This window comes from Orycteropus afer, unplaced genomic scaffold, assembly GCF_000298275.1.
Source record: "Orycteropus afer afer isolate SDZICR_OR568_19922 unplaced genomic scaffold, OryAfe1.0 scaffold00101, whole genome shotgun sequence".
Lineage (NCBI taxonomy): Eukaryota > Metazoa > Chordata > Mammalia > Tubulidentata > Orycteropodidae > Orycteropus > Orycteropus afer.
This window is the reverse complement of record NW_006921688.1, coordinates 9245672-9261553: the sequence shown is the minus strand read 5'-3', so window position 1 is coordinate 9261553 and position 15882 is coordinate 9245672. Positions and strand designations below refer to the sequence as shown.

The 15882-nt window shown below is 37.7% G+C and overlaps 2 protein-coding genes across 2 annotated transcripts in view; both read left to right on the top strand.

The window, feature by feature from the left end:
* Positions 1–6043, top strand: part of RGS17 (regulator of G protein signaling 17) — a 42367-nt gene extending 36324 nt beyond the window's left edge. The window contains exon 4 of the mRNA XM_007943216.2: positions 5852–6043. Coding sequence (XP_007941407.1) covers positions 5852–6043 — 192 coding nt within the window. The remainder of the gene's footprint in view (positions 1–5851) is intronic.
* A 9407-nt stretch (positions 6044–15450) lies between these two features.
* MTRF1L (mitochondrial translation release factor 1 like) overlaps positions 15451–15882 on the top strand; it is a 22281-nt gene continuing 21849 nt past the window's right edge. The window contains exon 1 of the mRNA XM_042781297.1: positions 15451–15745. Coding sequence (XP_042637231.1) covers positions 15451–15745 — 295 coding nt within the window. The remainder of the gene's footprint in view (positions 15746–15882) is intronic.

Below are 15882 nucleotides of genomic sequence, written 5' to 3'. Positions count from 1 at the left end.
AACACCTTAATTCAAATGCATCCATTCTTCTTGTCTTCCTTATTCATTGCCTAGCTTTCACATTAGTATAAGGCTACTGAAAATACCATGGCTTGGGTCAGGCACACCTTAGCCTTCAAAGTGACATCTCTGCTTCAACAGTTTAAAGAAGTCTTTTGCACCAGATTCGCCTAATGCAATTCATTGTTTGATTTCTTGACTGCTACTTCCATGGCCATTAATTGTGGATACAGATAAAATGAAATCCTTAACTTCAATCTTTTCTCCACTTATCATGATGTTGCTTCCTGGTCCAGTTGTAAGGAGTTTTATTTTTTCTGTATTGAAGTTTAATCCATATTGAAGGCTGTACATTTAACTGTGTGGATCATAACAAATTATGGGTAACATCACAAAGAACAGGAATTCCTAAACACTTAACTGTGTTCCTGAAGAAGCTGTACATAGACCCAGAAGCAGTCATTCAAACAGAACAAGAGGTATCCCTTGTGTGATTTAAAAATCAGGAAAAGTGTGTATCAGGGTTGTATCCTTTCACATTTATTCAATCTGTATGGTGAACAAATAAACTAAGAAGCTGGAGTATATGAAAAGGAATGTGGCATCAGGATTGGAGGAAGACTCATTAACAACCTGTGATGTGCAGATGACCAAACCTTGCTTGCTGAAAGTGAAGATGATTTGAAGCACTTACTGATGAACTACAGGCATACAGGTTAAGATTTACAACATAATAATGGGGAACACATTTCAGTCCACAACATTCCACATTTTGGCCCCAAAAAATGTATGTCCTTGCAACATGCAAAACACATTTGCCAGTCCTGCACCATCTCACAATCATTCCTATCACATCATCCCAAAATCTTAGATCAACTCCAAGTTCAAAATCTCATCCTCTGAATCATCTCAATCAATATGGGCAAGAATTTAGTCATATTCCTTCCTGGGGCAAAATTCCTCTTTACGTGTGAACCTGTGAAATCTAGAATACGTGGTATCTGTTTCCAAAATGCAATAGTGAAACTACCACAGGTAAACATTTCCATCATAAATGGGAGAAACTGGAGGGAAATAAGGGATAATAGACACCAAGCAAGTCCAAAACTCAGCAGGACAAATTTAGCTTTCCGTGCTTGAAAATACCCTCTGTTCACTGAGACTATCTGAGCAACTGCCCCACCCTCCAGACCCTAGGTGTTGGTCACTTCCTCAGGATCCTGGGTGGAGACCTCTAGGCCCTGGGCTTCAGATCCACCTTCCAGACCCACTGAGATGGCAATTTTGCTCCCACAGCTTTGGGCGGCCCCTTTCTCCTAGTCCATGAGTGGTGACCCCACCCCCTTGGCCCCAGCAAGCTTTGGTCTTTGGCCCCTGGGCATAGGAGTCCCACTCCCTCAGCTTTTGCAGGAGGCCTCATTCCCCTGGCACACCTTAACAGCAGGGCAACCCTACATTCCAGAACAAAGTTAACTAAGATCCAACTCTTTCACACCTAAGAGGCTGTGGCCCCACCTTTTGAGATCCAGGAGACCCTGATCCCACCCTTTGAACTTAGAAAGCCCTGCTTCCTTTGTTTCTTCCAACAGTTCTGCTGATCTTCAAGCTGCTCCTGGAATACCAAACCCAACCAAACTCACTGCCGTCAAGTCCGATCCTACTCATAGCAACGCCTCCTTGGGTTTCCGAGGCATTATCACTACAGAAGTAGATTGCCCAACCTTCCTTCCAAGGAGTGGCTGGTGGCTTTGAATCACCAGCCTTCCAATTAACAGTCAATTACCTTAGGCACTAGGCCACCAGAGCTCCTGCTCCTGGAATAGTGCTTTTCTTTTTGGAGGACAACAGATGTAGCTCTTTTGGCCTGTTTCCTGCCTGTAGAATTCCAAGGAGTAGCCAGTGTTTTTCCTTTTGTTTTTCCTGTCCCCTTCAGTTTAATCAAGGAACTCTGGTGGCATAGTGCCTAAGGCATTTGACTACTAACCAGCAGAAGGTTGACAGTTCAAATCCACCAACCACTCTTCAGAAGGAAGGCTGAACAACCTACTTCCGTAAAGATTTACCACCTTGGAAACCCAAAAGGGATCACTGTAAGTCACAAACTCAATGGCAAGGAGTTTGGAGTTTTTGATCAGTTTAATGATGGGTTTTTCTCCTGTAGTAGCTAGTTAGATCCATCAGTCACAGGCTCAATCTTTTTAAACAAGATTGTGTAGCCATGTCCTTGGTGAACATTCTAGGATACTTGTCCTTAATTTGTACAACAGAATTTTCAGTTCTGCTTTCAGATTGACATTTCATTTTTAAGTCCATTTCTTTCCTCTCACATTTTACTTAAGTGGCAAGAAGAAACCACAAGTCTCCTTTAAGATCTTACTTAGAAAGCCCATCAGCCAGATATTCAAGTTCATCATTTACAAGTTCTACCTTCCATCAAACATTTTGAATATAAAACAAGTTCTTTGCCACTGCATAAAAAGCATCACCTTTCTTCCACTGTCCAATCACATGTTCACTATTTCCTTGTAAATCCTCACCAGAAGCAATTTCAATGTCCACATTTCTAGCAAGCAACATTCTGGTGCTGGCACCATATGTATCCTCTAAAACAATAAAGACTTTCTCTATAGCTCTCTTCACTTTCTTCTGGTCCCTCATCAGAATTACCTTTGATGTCCATAATTCTACCAACAGTCTCTTCAAGGCTTTTACTACTGGACACCTTAAAACTCTGCCAGCTTTTACCCATTACCCAATTTCCAAATCCACTTCCCCATTTTAGGTATCTCAGAACAACATCCACTCCTGGTACCAAAATCTTAAATTATCTAGTGCTGATACAACAGAAATACCACAAGGGGATGACTTTAACAAACAAATTTATTACACAGTTCAGGAGGCTGGACACCTGAATTCAGAGTGCCAGCTTGAGGGAAGGTGCACTCTCTCGGTTGGCTCTGTAGGGAGGTTCTTCCCATCAGCTTCTGCTTCCTGGTTCCTTGGAGATCTTCATGTGCCTTGGCATCTATCTTACTCCATTTCTCCTCTTGCTGTTGTTGTTATGTGCCGTCAAGTCGACCGACTCATAGCGACCCCTCCTTGGGTTTCCAAGGCTGGCTTGTTTAATCTCTTCTTATACCTCAAGACACGGATTCAAGAAACACCCTATGCTAATCTTGCTTCATTAACATAACAAAGACAACCCATTCCAGATGGGATTATAACCACAAGCACTCAAAAAAAAAAAAAAAAAACTCACTGACTTCCAGTCATTTTCTGACTGACACTGACCCCTCCTTGGGTTCCCAGATGGTATCTCTATGGAAGTAGATTGCCCAATCTTTCTTCTGAGTGGCTCAGTGGGTTTGAACCACCAGCCTTCTATTAAGTCAGATGCCTTAGGCACTATGCCACCAGAGCTCCCAACCACAGGCATAGGGGTTAGGATTTACAATACATATTTTTTTGTGACATAATTCAATCCATGACAAATCTGTATTATAGAAGTTCCATATTCTGAAGCACAAAGATGCAACAAGATGAAACTCTAGATTGTTATAACTGTGGATTTTGTCCTTGTTATCTGACTTCTCTACAACAACCCTTTCAAACAAAACCAAACTCACTGCCATTGAGTTGAACCTGACTCATAGCAACCCCTCCTTGGGTTTTCAAGTTGATATCACTGCAGAAGTAGATTGCCTAACCTTCCTTCCAAGGAGTAGATGGTGGGTTTGAACCACTGGCCTTCTGGTTAGTAGTCAAATGCCTTAGGCACTATGCTACCAGAGATCCTTTTCAAACAAAAACCAGATGTTAAAGTAAATATTTTATCTTTAAAATGTAAATAACATGAATATGCATTTTTGTAAGGATTACTGTATGTTCAGTGTCACTACTTTCCTTACCTTATTTACTACTGTTTCTGAAATTTAAAAAATGGAATTCAACAACAAGGGCTCAAGACATTCAGTAATCTGAACTCTTTATTTCTGTGTTTTAAGATTACTAATAAGATTCCAGCTGTTGATAGTAACCAATATACTATATTTAATAATACTATTATTTAAAAAGAAATGGGCCTCTTTATAACTAATCTAACATTACCTTCTGAACTGAAACAAATTCTCTCAAGTTGGAAAGTAAGAATACTCCGGAGTGTGTTTTGTAAGACATCACCTTATAACACAATTCGTAATAAGATGAATCAGTTCAAACTCCAGTGTCAACATTTTCCTGTTGAGGGGAAGCACAAAGATATTTTAGATAAAATAGAAAGCTTAGAGGATAAGAAGAAAAAAAAAATTATTTGATGGTGACTTCATATGAGAATAACATGGAAGATAAAAACTAAATGACCCATTTCTAGAACATTCTGCCCGCCCCCCACCGTAAGAATACCTGACAAGAATATATAGTTCAGCCAAGAAGATTTTTTTTTTTTTTTTTTTGCTAGCTAAAGCACAGAAATTTACTCTAGATCCCCATCGCTTCACAGTCCTCCCATAACACCCTGCCTGGGGGTATAGCAATCACTGCAACTTCATATGGTCTGTACAGCTCTGAAATCTGTGGACTCCAGATGGAACAGGGGTCGTGACTGAAGTCACTTGAAATTTTTTCAAGCCCCACACTTAGTCCAGTGGGTGGAAAAACAAGCCAGAACTAAGAAAACTTCCACAAAATGCTTATGATATAAATATGAAAAGTGTACATATTTCAGTATATGGAGAGACACACACACTAAGGATTACAATGTCCTAGTCCTTGCTCAGTAATGAAGATTTAGAAACCAATCAGGATTCTGAGTGATTGCAGCTTATGTTGTTGTTGTTGTTGTTATGTGCCGTCGAGTCGGCCCCGACTCATAGCGACCCATCCTTGGGTTTCCGAGGCAGTATCACTACGGAAGTAGGATTGCCCAACCTTCCTTCCGAGGAGTGGCTGGTGGGTTTGAACCACCAACCATCTGATTAGCAGTCAAGTGCCTTAGGCACTATGCTACCGGAGCTCCATTGCAGCTTGTAGGGTTTTTATTTTTCACTGCTCCCTTTTCCAACAAGTCCTACCAGTTCCAACAGGAATGGCATTTCATGGGGAAAAATAATAACTGAATCATCACAGAATTTACCTGTTTATACACTTTTCAAATAACACTATATTGATTACTGAGTATCAGGAATTCCTACATTACTTCTTTCAAAGATTCCACTTCAAGAACTTGTTCTATTTTATTGTTAGTACAGAGATCTCTGGATTTTTTCCTATATCAGAATGTTTCCCCATGCCTTCTCTAAGGGAGGTAAGGCATGAAGCACATCTGCTGAGCTGCTATACAACAGGGCTCTTTCACATCCTGTTTCCTACTTTTGCCACAGTAGGACTTGCTAGAGTGTGAAACTACTGGGAATCAGCATTTGATAAATGATTCATTTTCTAGAAAATTTTCTCTGCTAATAGATTTTTACATTGTTCTGCTGGAGAGAGTCATTTCCAGCAGACACACAGTAGGAGGAGGTCAATTTATACTGCTTGGAAATTGACAACACCTCAACCAATGAACACAAAATTGTCAGACACCCGAGTGAATGCACAGAAAAGATAAATCCAAGTCAGCCACATCATCGGAATGAAACTTTTAGTATCAAAAAGTTGAATTCAACCTTCGAAGGAAAAAAGGTATACTAAAGTTTATAGCCTTTGAAAAGATGACCTAATTTTCAGGTAGTTAGGACTGACTCTTTGAAGTCTCACTGAAATGTCACAAACCTATAGTTAAATTATGTGAGGTGTTCTTTAAAAAAAAAAAAAAAAAACATGATTAAATGTATCTGCTCTTATTTCTTTTTAGGTCAGTCTCGATTCTCGAGTTAGAGAGGTGATCAATAGAAATCTCTTGGATCCTAATCCTCACATGTACGAAGATGCCCAACTCCAGATATATACCTTAATGCACAGAGATTCTTTTCCAAGGTTTTTGAACTCTCAAATTTATAAGTCACTTGTTGAAAGTACTGCTGCTGGCACTGCTTCTGAATCTTAATTTTCATTAAAAAAAAAAAAAAGAGTTTGGAGGGCTGGGACGGGGAGTACAAGTAGTTAAATAAACATCAGACACTGAGTTCCTGGAGAATTACAGTTTAGCATTCCTCAGGCTACTGTGAAAACAATACACCCATTATGATCTTTGTCTCCATTTTTATCAGGGTTATCCATGGTTAAGTTTGGAGAAAATACCACTTACAACAAGAATTGCCAAATTAAGTTTGTTTTATTCAACAATTCATCTACTTGCAAGCAAACTGTATTTGTAGTCCTATGAACAGTCTCCTAGTGTATTGGCAGACACTGCATGTGCAAAGTAAAACTGCTTCGTTTGCCACATAGTTGTTGTAATATTTAATCCAATGTCATAACTTATATCTGTATTTAAGGACTTTTGTGCAATATGGTCTTATAGAAATAATTCCAAAAACTGGCTATGGTTTGCATTTTTTAACTCAATCTAAGACAGAAAAAGCCAATTTTACAAAACCTAACAATGATATTCAACATGCTATATACTGTGTTCAGTACACTAATTTTGAAGCCAATATTTCTGTATAAGAAAAAAAAGAGCTATTTATAACTGTTGGAAAATCCTAAGGGGGGGGGGTGATTCCTCTGGTTGTTCACTGCCAAAACTGTGGCATTTTCATTACAGAAGAGTTTGCTATGGGAAAAAAAAAAAAGAAGAAAAAAAGCACAAAACAATTTGAAGCTAGCCTATCTTAATGACAAATCAATGAAGTGATATTGTTTTTAATTGTAATAGAAAAAAAAAATCTATGTATATATCAGATGTCCAATACTGTAATTAATTTATTAAAGACTGGTTCTCCAGTTCTAAAATGGTTGTGTAAAGTTATGTACTTCAGCAGGAAAAAAATAACAAAAAGCTTGCTAACTTAGTTGTGGAACATGAAGAATTGAATAAAGGAATGCCTACATGTAGCATACAACATTCTGATGACTACCATCTGTCTGATGGGCATATTTTCCTTGAAACTGAAATCCAATGAAAAGCTAAGTTTTTTTTAACCAAGAAAAGTTTTATAAGGGTTATGAAAAAGATGATTCTCTACTCCAGACCTTCACTGTTTTCACATAGTATCATAAGAACTTATTTTATAAATGTTCAAACCAAACTATTAATTTCATCCATAATTAAAGGTACTCTAGTGCTCAAGCCTTCTAGCTGACATATTAATTTTTATAAATACCACTAAATCTTAAAAACAAAATACTTGCCTGACATTGGCATGTACATTTGACATTTGAGAAAACAGTATCCCGTTATGTATAAAAAATAATAATAACCAATGTCATGTTTGTATTAACCATTACATTTGAATATTAATATCCCCTGGAGGCTATTTTTTACATCTTAAACTGCATGAATATAACACTGAGTAACCTAAAATGAAAGTCTAAAAAAATCTTTATATCTACTGAGAACACTAGCCTTATATTAAGGATAATATTAAAATCACAGGTTTTCTTTGTCATTTTTTTAACTACCTCTCATTTTTTTTAATTTATTAAACATATTTTTAAAAAAAACAAGTTTGGGGTTTTCCTTTTAACTTTATTTTACTTGAAGGTTGGCATTGTAAGTTTCTTTTTCCATGAATTTAAAACATTTAAGGAATTTTTTTAAGTGAATTTGATTTTCTAGTTTCTATAGAATTCAGGAGATATGATTAAAAGGGCTATTATCTATTCCCTATGCAAATCTTTTAACTGTTGCAGTGTTTGAAAAATGGGATTCAAAACGTTTGCAGAGTAGAAAACAGTATGTTCTGTTTACACTGGCCTTGCTGACTGTCCTGCCATACTCAGCACTTTTAAAAACGTTATTTATAAAAATGTAGTTAAAATGCAAGATAGAAAATATTTATAATCATTTCTTTTAATAAATGCCTGTTCTGTCTGAAAGTGTTACTGTGTTAAGACATATTTTATCCATGTCAATTAGAGATTTAAGATTTGAATAGTAATTTTCAGTAATATGTTGAAAAAGATAGCTATAAAGATGTTTACATAAAGTTCTATTTTTTTCTTATGAGTGAAGAAAAACCCAAAAGAATCATCACTTCTAACCATGAAGTCTATTGTTTCTGAAATTTTTGTCTTGATTAGAATTGAGTTTATTATACTACTATGATGTATACACATATATGGTGTAAAATCATTCTTGTTTGTGTTTGAGGCACAATAAATTGGTGCACATGACTGGAAAACATGTAATATACTCGGACACAACGCATGTATCAATCTTTTTAAATGTAGACTTTATATTCTTCTTGTACTAAATATGATGGTGACCTGCTAGCCGTAAGTTATCTTTATAAGATACTTTGGACTATTAGATGAATTGTCTGTTTGACAATACCTTTAGTATTTTACCAAATGAAAAAGATAGGGCCCTTGTAAAGAGCCCTAATCTCTAACCTGGGCATTTGTAGAATAGATTTTGAAATTGGTATATCCTTTTGAAATATGATTAGCAAGTTGTACTGAGAATGATTCTAGAGTAAATTTACACATCAGATGTTAGTAGCCATGCTATGTGAGCATTTCTGTGCTAAACTATTTTGGGAGATAGGAGTTGGTTCCCATTTAATTTCAAAATGTTTAAAATTTCTGAGTATATATGTGTATTTGCCACTACCAGTTTTTTAAATATGGCATAATTCCCTCTGTTTAAGTTACAGAGGTATAAGAAACAAACAAAATAAAGCCCTCGACAGGCATCTATGTGCAAGGAGCCCCGGTAGCACAGTGGTTAAAGTACTCGACTGCCAACCGAAAGGCTCCCACCGGCCGCTTTTTGGGAGAAAGATGTGGCAGTCTGTTTCCATAAAGATATGGGGCAGTTCTACTCTGCCCTATAGGATTGCCAGGAGTCGGAATCGACTCAACAATAGGTTTTTGGGTGTCTGTGCTACCATTCCAAGAGCACAATATTTGTTTCAGCAGAATTTGATTTGTCCTAGTGAGTAAATTACTCCCTGGGGAAAAAATGAGCACTTTAGAAGGAATACTTCCTATTTTAGATTGCCAAAGTCTCTTTGTATACTGTTAGAATCTGCCAATGCACCAGAAAGAGGTTAATGCACTTTCTAAAGTGCCTGATGCAGAAGTAATGGAAAGAAAAGCAGAGGAGATATGTGTATGTATGAAGTGAAGAGCCAGATTCCTTCGGAGATTGATCTTGTATGTAATCACACTAATAATGGGTGGCACTGGACGCTGGCTGTTAATGTTATTCTACGTAGTACAGATGCTCTGACAGTGTTACAAGGGCAGCTCTAAGCATAGCAGGTGTACTGGTAAATGAACAAGAGCAAAACACAATTTTTATATCAAAGTTATGAAGTGTAAATGTCAAGACCATAATCATCATGTGGTCTCTTTTTTTAATCTAAAAATATGTACATAGTATGAACCAGTTCCGATACTTGGTCATGGTGCATGGGGTGTTTTTTAGGATCCTTTAATGCTGCCTAGGTTCTAACTTACAGAATGAAATGTTTATTGTATATTTACCTGATAGTTCCATTTTGCAAAAGGACTACATAAATAGGTAAATGTTTATTTATTAGGTGCAAAAACACATTTTCACCCCATTAAAGTGATTTATAATAATGCCTGCTTAGTTTTTCTTTCTTTCTTTGCCTTATGCTAAAAAAAAAAAGTAAGTCATTATAACTGTGACAAATTTTGCTTGCAAAAAAATATTTCAGATGCTTTGGGGAAAAAAAAGTAAAAGGAAGGAGCTTAAAATACAATCAGGAAAATAAGAACCCTTTTGAAAGCCACCTAACACTTTTTAGGGAGCTCCAAAATGCCTATATATAGAATCCTATCAAACATGAACACATGGAGCATGATACACTGGCAAATTATTTTGAAAGGGTAAAGATTATTTCTAAAAACTTTTCTTGTCAGTGTATTTATAATTGACAGTTTAAAATGCTAATATTCAAAGTATATTTTGCAATCACTTATATTTGAGTGTTTTCAGGTTTTAATTTTTTTAAAATATAAAATCTTTGAGAAAACAGTATTCAATCTGTAAAAATGTTAGTAACCCCTCACTTGCTACAATTGCAAATATTTATCAATATAATCGATATCACACCTTTCCAGCAACATTCTTACTACATTCTCGTAACACAAACAGTGCAGAGCATGGAGTATTTTTTCCAAACACTCATCCTTAATTTCTTTATGAGTATTTTAGAAATTGTTACAGCCCCTCCAGTCCAAAGTGGTATGTTTTTAGATTAATTCAAGGAGCAACTAAAATTTTATTCCAATGAAAACACTGTAAAAGGGAAAAGTGCCTCCCGAAAGAAAGCAGAAGCAATTCTGAGAGCAATTTTCTTCCTGTGACAGAAGCAGCTCGGGTGGTGTAGTGCCTAAAGCATATGACTGCTAACCAGAAGGCTGGTTGTTCAAATCTACCAGCCACTCCTCAGAAGGAAGATTGGGCAATCTAGTTCTGTAGAGACACCACCTCAAACCCAAGGAGGGGTCGCTATGAGTCAATCGACTCAAAGGCAATGAGTTATTTTTTTGGTTTTTTATAGCATGTTTTAAGATGAGTGGGAAAAGGAAAGCTATGAAGACAATAACCAAACAGAACATATCCTAACCCGTTATATATTAAGCACCTGAAGTTCATTCAACCCTCATCATTTCTTATATAATCTCTTTTCTGTTTTAGAAATGTCAACACTTTAAAATTGTTGACCTAAACTGAACTGCTGTAATAGCATTCCATTTTTTAAATATGTAGTTAGAAATCTATTTTTTAGAACAATAGTCACAAATTAAAAACTAGGTTTGGGTATATATCATTCCTAAAGATCTAGCTCTTCCTTCTGTATTAAGATGTTGCCACATATACTGCTCACTAATGGAAAAGTATGTCTGCAATTTCATATACAGAGTATTGTTTTAAAAAGCAGGGAATTTAGATTACAAGTCTGATTCCAAGTTATATTTCTGTCTCATGTGACCTTGGGCAAATCATTTAATGTCTATTTCCTCATCTGCAAATGAGGAACATATTTAATTTACAGTAAAGCCATGAAAATTAAGTGAAATAAACATGGGAAAGAATAAAGTGCTATATATCACATTATTATTTTTATCAAAGTTCTTCTGATCAATAATTCCCATTTTTTAAGCATGTCTATATATGTCATTTTAATACATTTTCCCCACTTTTGATCAAGTTGTTATCTTAAAAATCTCATTTAATTCTCCATTGGGGTTCAATAAACCAAGCTTATCTTAAGATAGCAGAAATATCAATACGGTATTATTCGTTCAACAATGTGATGCCAAATAATTGTGTTCAGTTCACTAATATCACACTGAATACCTATCGTTATTGGAACATCAGAGCTATTTAAAAATTTAAGTTAAAGTTTAAATAAGATAAATCATTTGAAAATTATATTTTCCAAAAGAAATAAAAAATATCCCCGAGGATAATATATATCCAGTAATTTAACAAATAAATAAATAAAGGAAGGAATTGTACAGCAACCAACAACAGAGCTAAAACTAAGTTATGAGACTGACCATTGAAAAACATTACCACTGGCATAGAATAGAATTTTTTTTTTTTTAAGTATTAGGGTAGTATGATTTTCTTTAATAATTTTTTCCATTAAAAGAAAAAAGATGATTTTATGTTCATAAGATTTTAATTATTTTACTTTAGCAGAGCTTTTTAGATTTACAGATAAACTGCAAAGGTAGTGTGAGAGACACCCCCACCCCCACCCAGTTGGCTGTTAACATGTTATAATACTGGACATCTGTCACAGTTAATGAGCCAATACTGATACATCATCAAGTTGGCGTTTGTCTCAGAGTTCATGTTTCTTAGCTCTGGTCTTTGTTTCTGTTCCAGAATCCCATCTAGGACCATATTACATTTATTCACCTTGTCCAGTTTTAGGATCCTCTTAGTTCTGAGTTTTCCAAAGTTCTCTTGTTTTTCATGACCTTGACAGTTTTAAGTCCTGGTCAAGTATTTTGTAGAATATCTTTCAATTAGGATTTCTCTGATATTTCCTCATGATTAGACCAGGGTCATTGGTTTTTGGAAGAAAGACCACAGAAGTGCCATTCTCAACACATGCTCTCAAGTGCCATTCTCAACACATAGTATCCCCATGATTTATTGTTGATGTTGACCTCTAACACCTGGCTAAAGCAGTGTTTGTTCGGTTTCTCCACTGTAAAGTTACCCTCCATTGTTAAGTTAGACATTTTCTTCAAGAGGTTATTATCAGCGGTAAATTTCCTAGACATTTATACTCAGCTAAAAAAAAACTGAGCAAATTCCTCAACACTACTATATTCCATTAAATGGTCACTAACGAATGCTATGAAGACAATACAATGAGCTGGAAGGTAAGTATTAAAACTCCAAAACAGTGTTAGTGTGAATATTCACTTAATGTAGGTGAAACTGCTTTCCCCACTTGAGCTACCTGTGTAATTATGTTAAATCCTCTACATCCCTTGGTAGTAAAGATCTTAGTCTTACTGTCATGAGATAATTTAAATGGATAATCACTTTTCTACATTGCCTTCCACTGAACAGTGAATGCTGAATAGTGAAATCATGTAAAAGACTTGATATTTCTTCCTGGCTTTACTCTACTTATCACAAATATGTTTCTTGTATATGATTTTAAGATGTTTGCTAAATATTAAAAATACTTCAATGTGTTTGATTCTGTAAATTTTACTGTATTTCAATGTGTATAATTTTATACTAAACTGTTCACTGTACTTTATAATCTATATCCATTATTTTGGAGTCCACTGTTATCAGTGGACCATAAAGAAGTTTTGAACGCATTAATTCAATTTAAGAGGCACCTTGCTTGGTTATGGTACTCATAAATTGACTGGATGATCCAGATTACTTTTTCCAATTTAAGTTGTTCTGGGTTGTTCATTCCCCTTCCTTGAATCTATTTTATCTTTTTACCTATGTACAATAACAGATTTCGTGAAAATGTTAGATTTTCAACATGTAAAAAATTTAAGCATGACAATAATGTTAAGAAAATTCAGAAGTCTCACCCTAAGTATATATATTTTTTGAATTTTCAAAGTAAATCCAACTACAGCTGTTTTGACTATATTGTGAAAACCTATGGGTATGATTGTAAAATGCATAAGCATTATACTGAGTTTCTTAAAATGTTTTGAATTAATAAAGAATTCACCAGTGTATCCTTAGACAAGTCACTGTTTCCTCATTGGTGTAACACTATAGAAGAAAAGGTACAACTATCATGTTACTTAGAAGTGTTTATACAACTGAGGGAAAAGAATAAATTTTGGTTGGATTCTTTATAATGTTCTATAGGGTTATTGCTTATTACAATGTGGCACCTTTTATACATTATTGAAATGACTTTTGAGAATTCAGCTGAGAGATTTATCACTGAGTTAAATGATTCCCAGCATGTCTATTGTTTTTTTAAAAAAAATTTAGACTTGGAAAATGAATAAAGATGTGATCCAACTGACCTATCCTGTTCTATATTAAGAACAGAATTTAAAAAACAACGTGTGATAGCTCCCACTGTTCTAAAGAAAAACATTTTTATAAAGTAGTATGGTTTGAGCCACTCCCTGCTGCTCAGTGGTTAAGTGCTCAGTTGCTACCAAAAGACTGTAGGTTTCAACTCACCACCCGCACAGGTGGTGAAAGATGTGGCAGTATGCTTCCACAAAGATTTACAGCCTTGACAACCTTATGGGGGCGATTCTATCCTGTCCTAACAGATCGCTATGAGTCGGAATGCAACTGGACGGCAATGGTTGGTTGGCTTATTTTGGTGGGTTGACTGTGAATTCAGTTAAAGAACAGAGCTTCTAAGTAGCAAGTCTATTTCTGCTTCAAACCCACCAGCTACTCTGCTGATGGAAGACTGGGCGATCTACTTCCATAAAGATTCACCTCCTTGGAAACCCAAGGGGGGTCGCTATGAGTCAGAATCCACTGGATGGCAGGGAGTTTGGTCTTTGTTATTTGCGGAGTTCTGTGATTCTTCAACTTCACTTTGCATTCTGTATGTAGCGTGCAGGGAAGAATACAGGCAAAGCAAACTCAATTTACGAATTTTATACTTAACCTGAATACCTTGGATTAAATGACTTAAGGATATCATCTTAGGCCTTCTCAAGGGATCTCCTTTTTTATTTTTCAGAGAATAAATTACAAGCTTTTTCAGCTCTCGCAACAGCAGAAACACTCACCACTTAGCAGACACTGCAGAAACCAGTTAGGTAGTGGGAGACCCCAAATATTCTTAGCACCTCGAAAGCATGTCGTGGTTGTACTGATTTTTTCATATCCATTCTTCCGGCGGGCTGTGAAAAGGTCTTTTGCGAACCGCAAAGCATTATTCCAATACACTTCAGAAGTCCTTGTGCCTTTACGCCATTTGCAGTTTTGGGGGAAGAGTTGGGTCACTGAAGAGGGGCTCGGAAAGCTTTGCTGCGCAGTAGTTTCGGAAAATGCAATCACTTAGGCTCTTAAAAAAGAAGCGGAAGGAAGGTTGGGCAATCTACTTCCGTAGTGATACTGCCTCGCAAACCCAAGGAGGGGTCGCTATGAGTCCGGGCCGACTCGACGGCACATAACAACAACGTGTGAGACGGTCCAGCAAGCGCCTCGGTGAGGAAGTTGTTGGAAAGAAAGTAAAGTTACCCGGCAGATACAGGCAGGAAAGGAGATTTTACAATACCACTCCATGAATACACTTGTCACATCCCCATCAACGCAACTCTGATCCTCCGCCAAAAAGAGAAGTATGAGCAGGAAAATAGGAAGAGTAAACACACCGTAGAGACTACCCTGCAATTCCCTCAGAGACAAAAGGCCAAGCTGACAATGGAAAGGTCGTCCGTGCTTGACACCTCCGTCTCTGGCAGACCCCTGACTGGCTACCTGAAGCCGTCGTTCAGTGCCTGGGAAAGAAATCCACACCACCAGAAACCAATATAGGAACCAGAAGCTCCTCCCCTCCTGCCCCGTAGGCCACCCACGTCCTTCCAGGAAGAGATTCTGAGTGTTTAAATGTGCCGTGGGCCGCAGGACTGTCAACAAGCCCGCCCCTTCCGCTTCCCATCCTGCCTTCAGCTTCCGGCCTCGGCGACTAATCTTAGGCTTTAATGCTAGGCCGGAAGTTCCTCCTCCCCTCAACACACACACACATTTTCCGGGAGGCCCTTTAAACCGGTCTTGTGAGGTGGTGGGGTGCGGTAAACTCTCGCTCGCTTCTAAACTCCCTAGAGTGTCGCGAGAGTTGTTCTGTCCACAACTTCCTTCCGGTCTGGCCCAGGGTGCTCGTCCTGGCGATGCGGGCTCGGTTTCTATGGGGCGCATCCCGGTACCTCTGGTCCGGCGGAGCTCCTGGCCTGGTCTCCAGGCCCCTGAGCTGCCTGAGTCCACATCTGGAGGAGCTGTTTGCCCGCGGCGGGCCCTTGCGCACCTTCCTCGAGCACCAGGCAGGATCTGAAGCGAAGGTGCAGGCCAGGAGGCCCGGCCTGGCGGCGGTAGCCAAACTATTGCTCGAGAAGGAGCGTGAGTTGCGGGAGACCGAGTGCTTGCTACATGGTACGATCGGGCGCGCGGATTCCGAGGGATTCCGGCGGTGGGGTCATTAGGGTTGGTGTCACTTCCCTCTGTGGACCTCCTCCAGTAGCAGACTTATTATGTGCCGTCGACTCAGACCCGACTCATTGCGACTCCTCCTTGGGTTTCCGAGGCAGTATCACTACGGAAGTAGA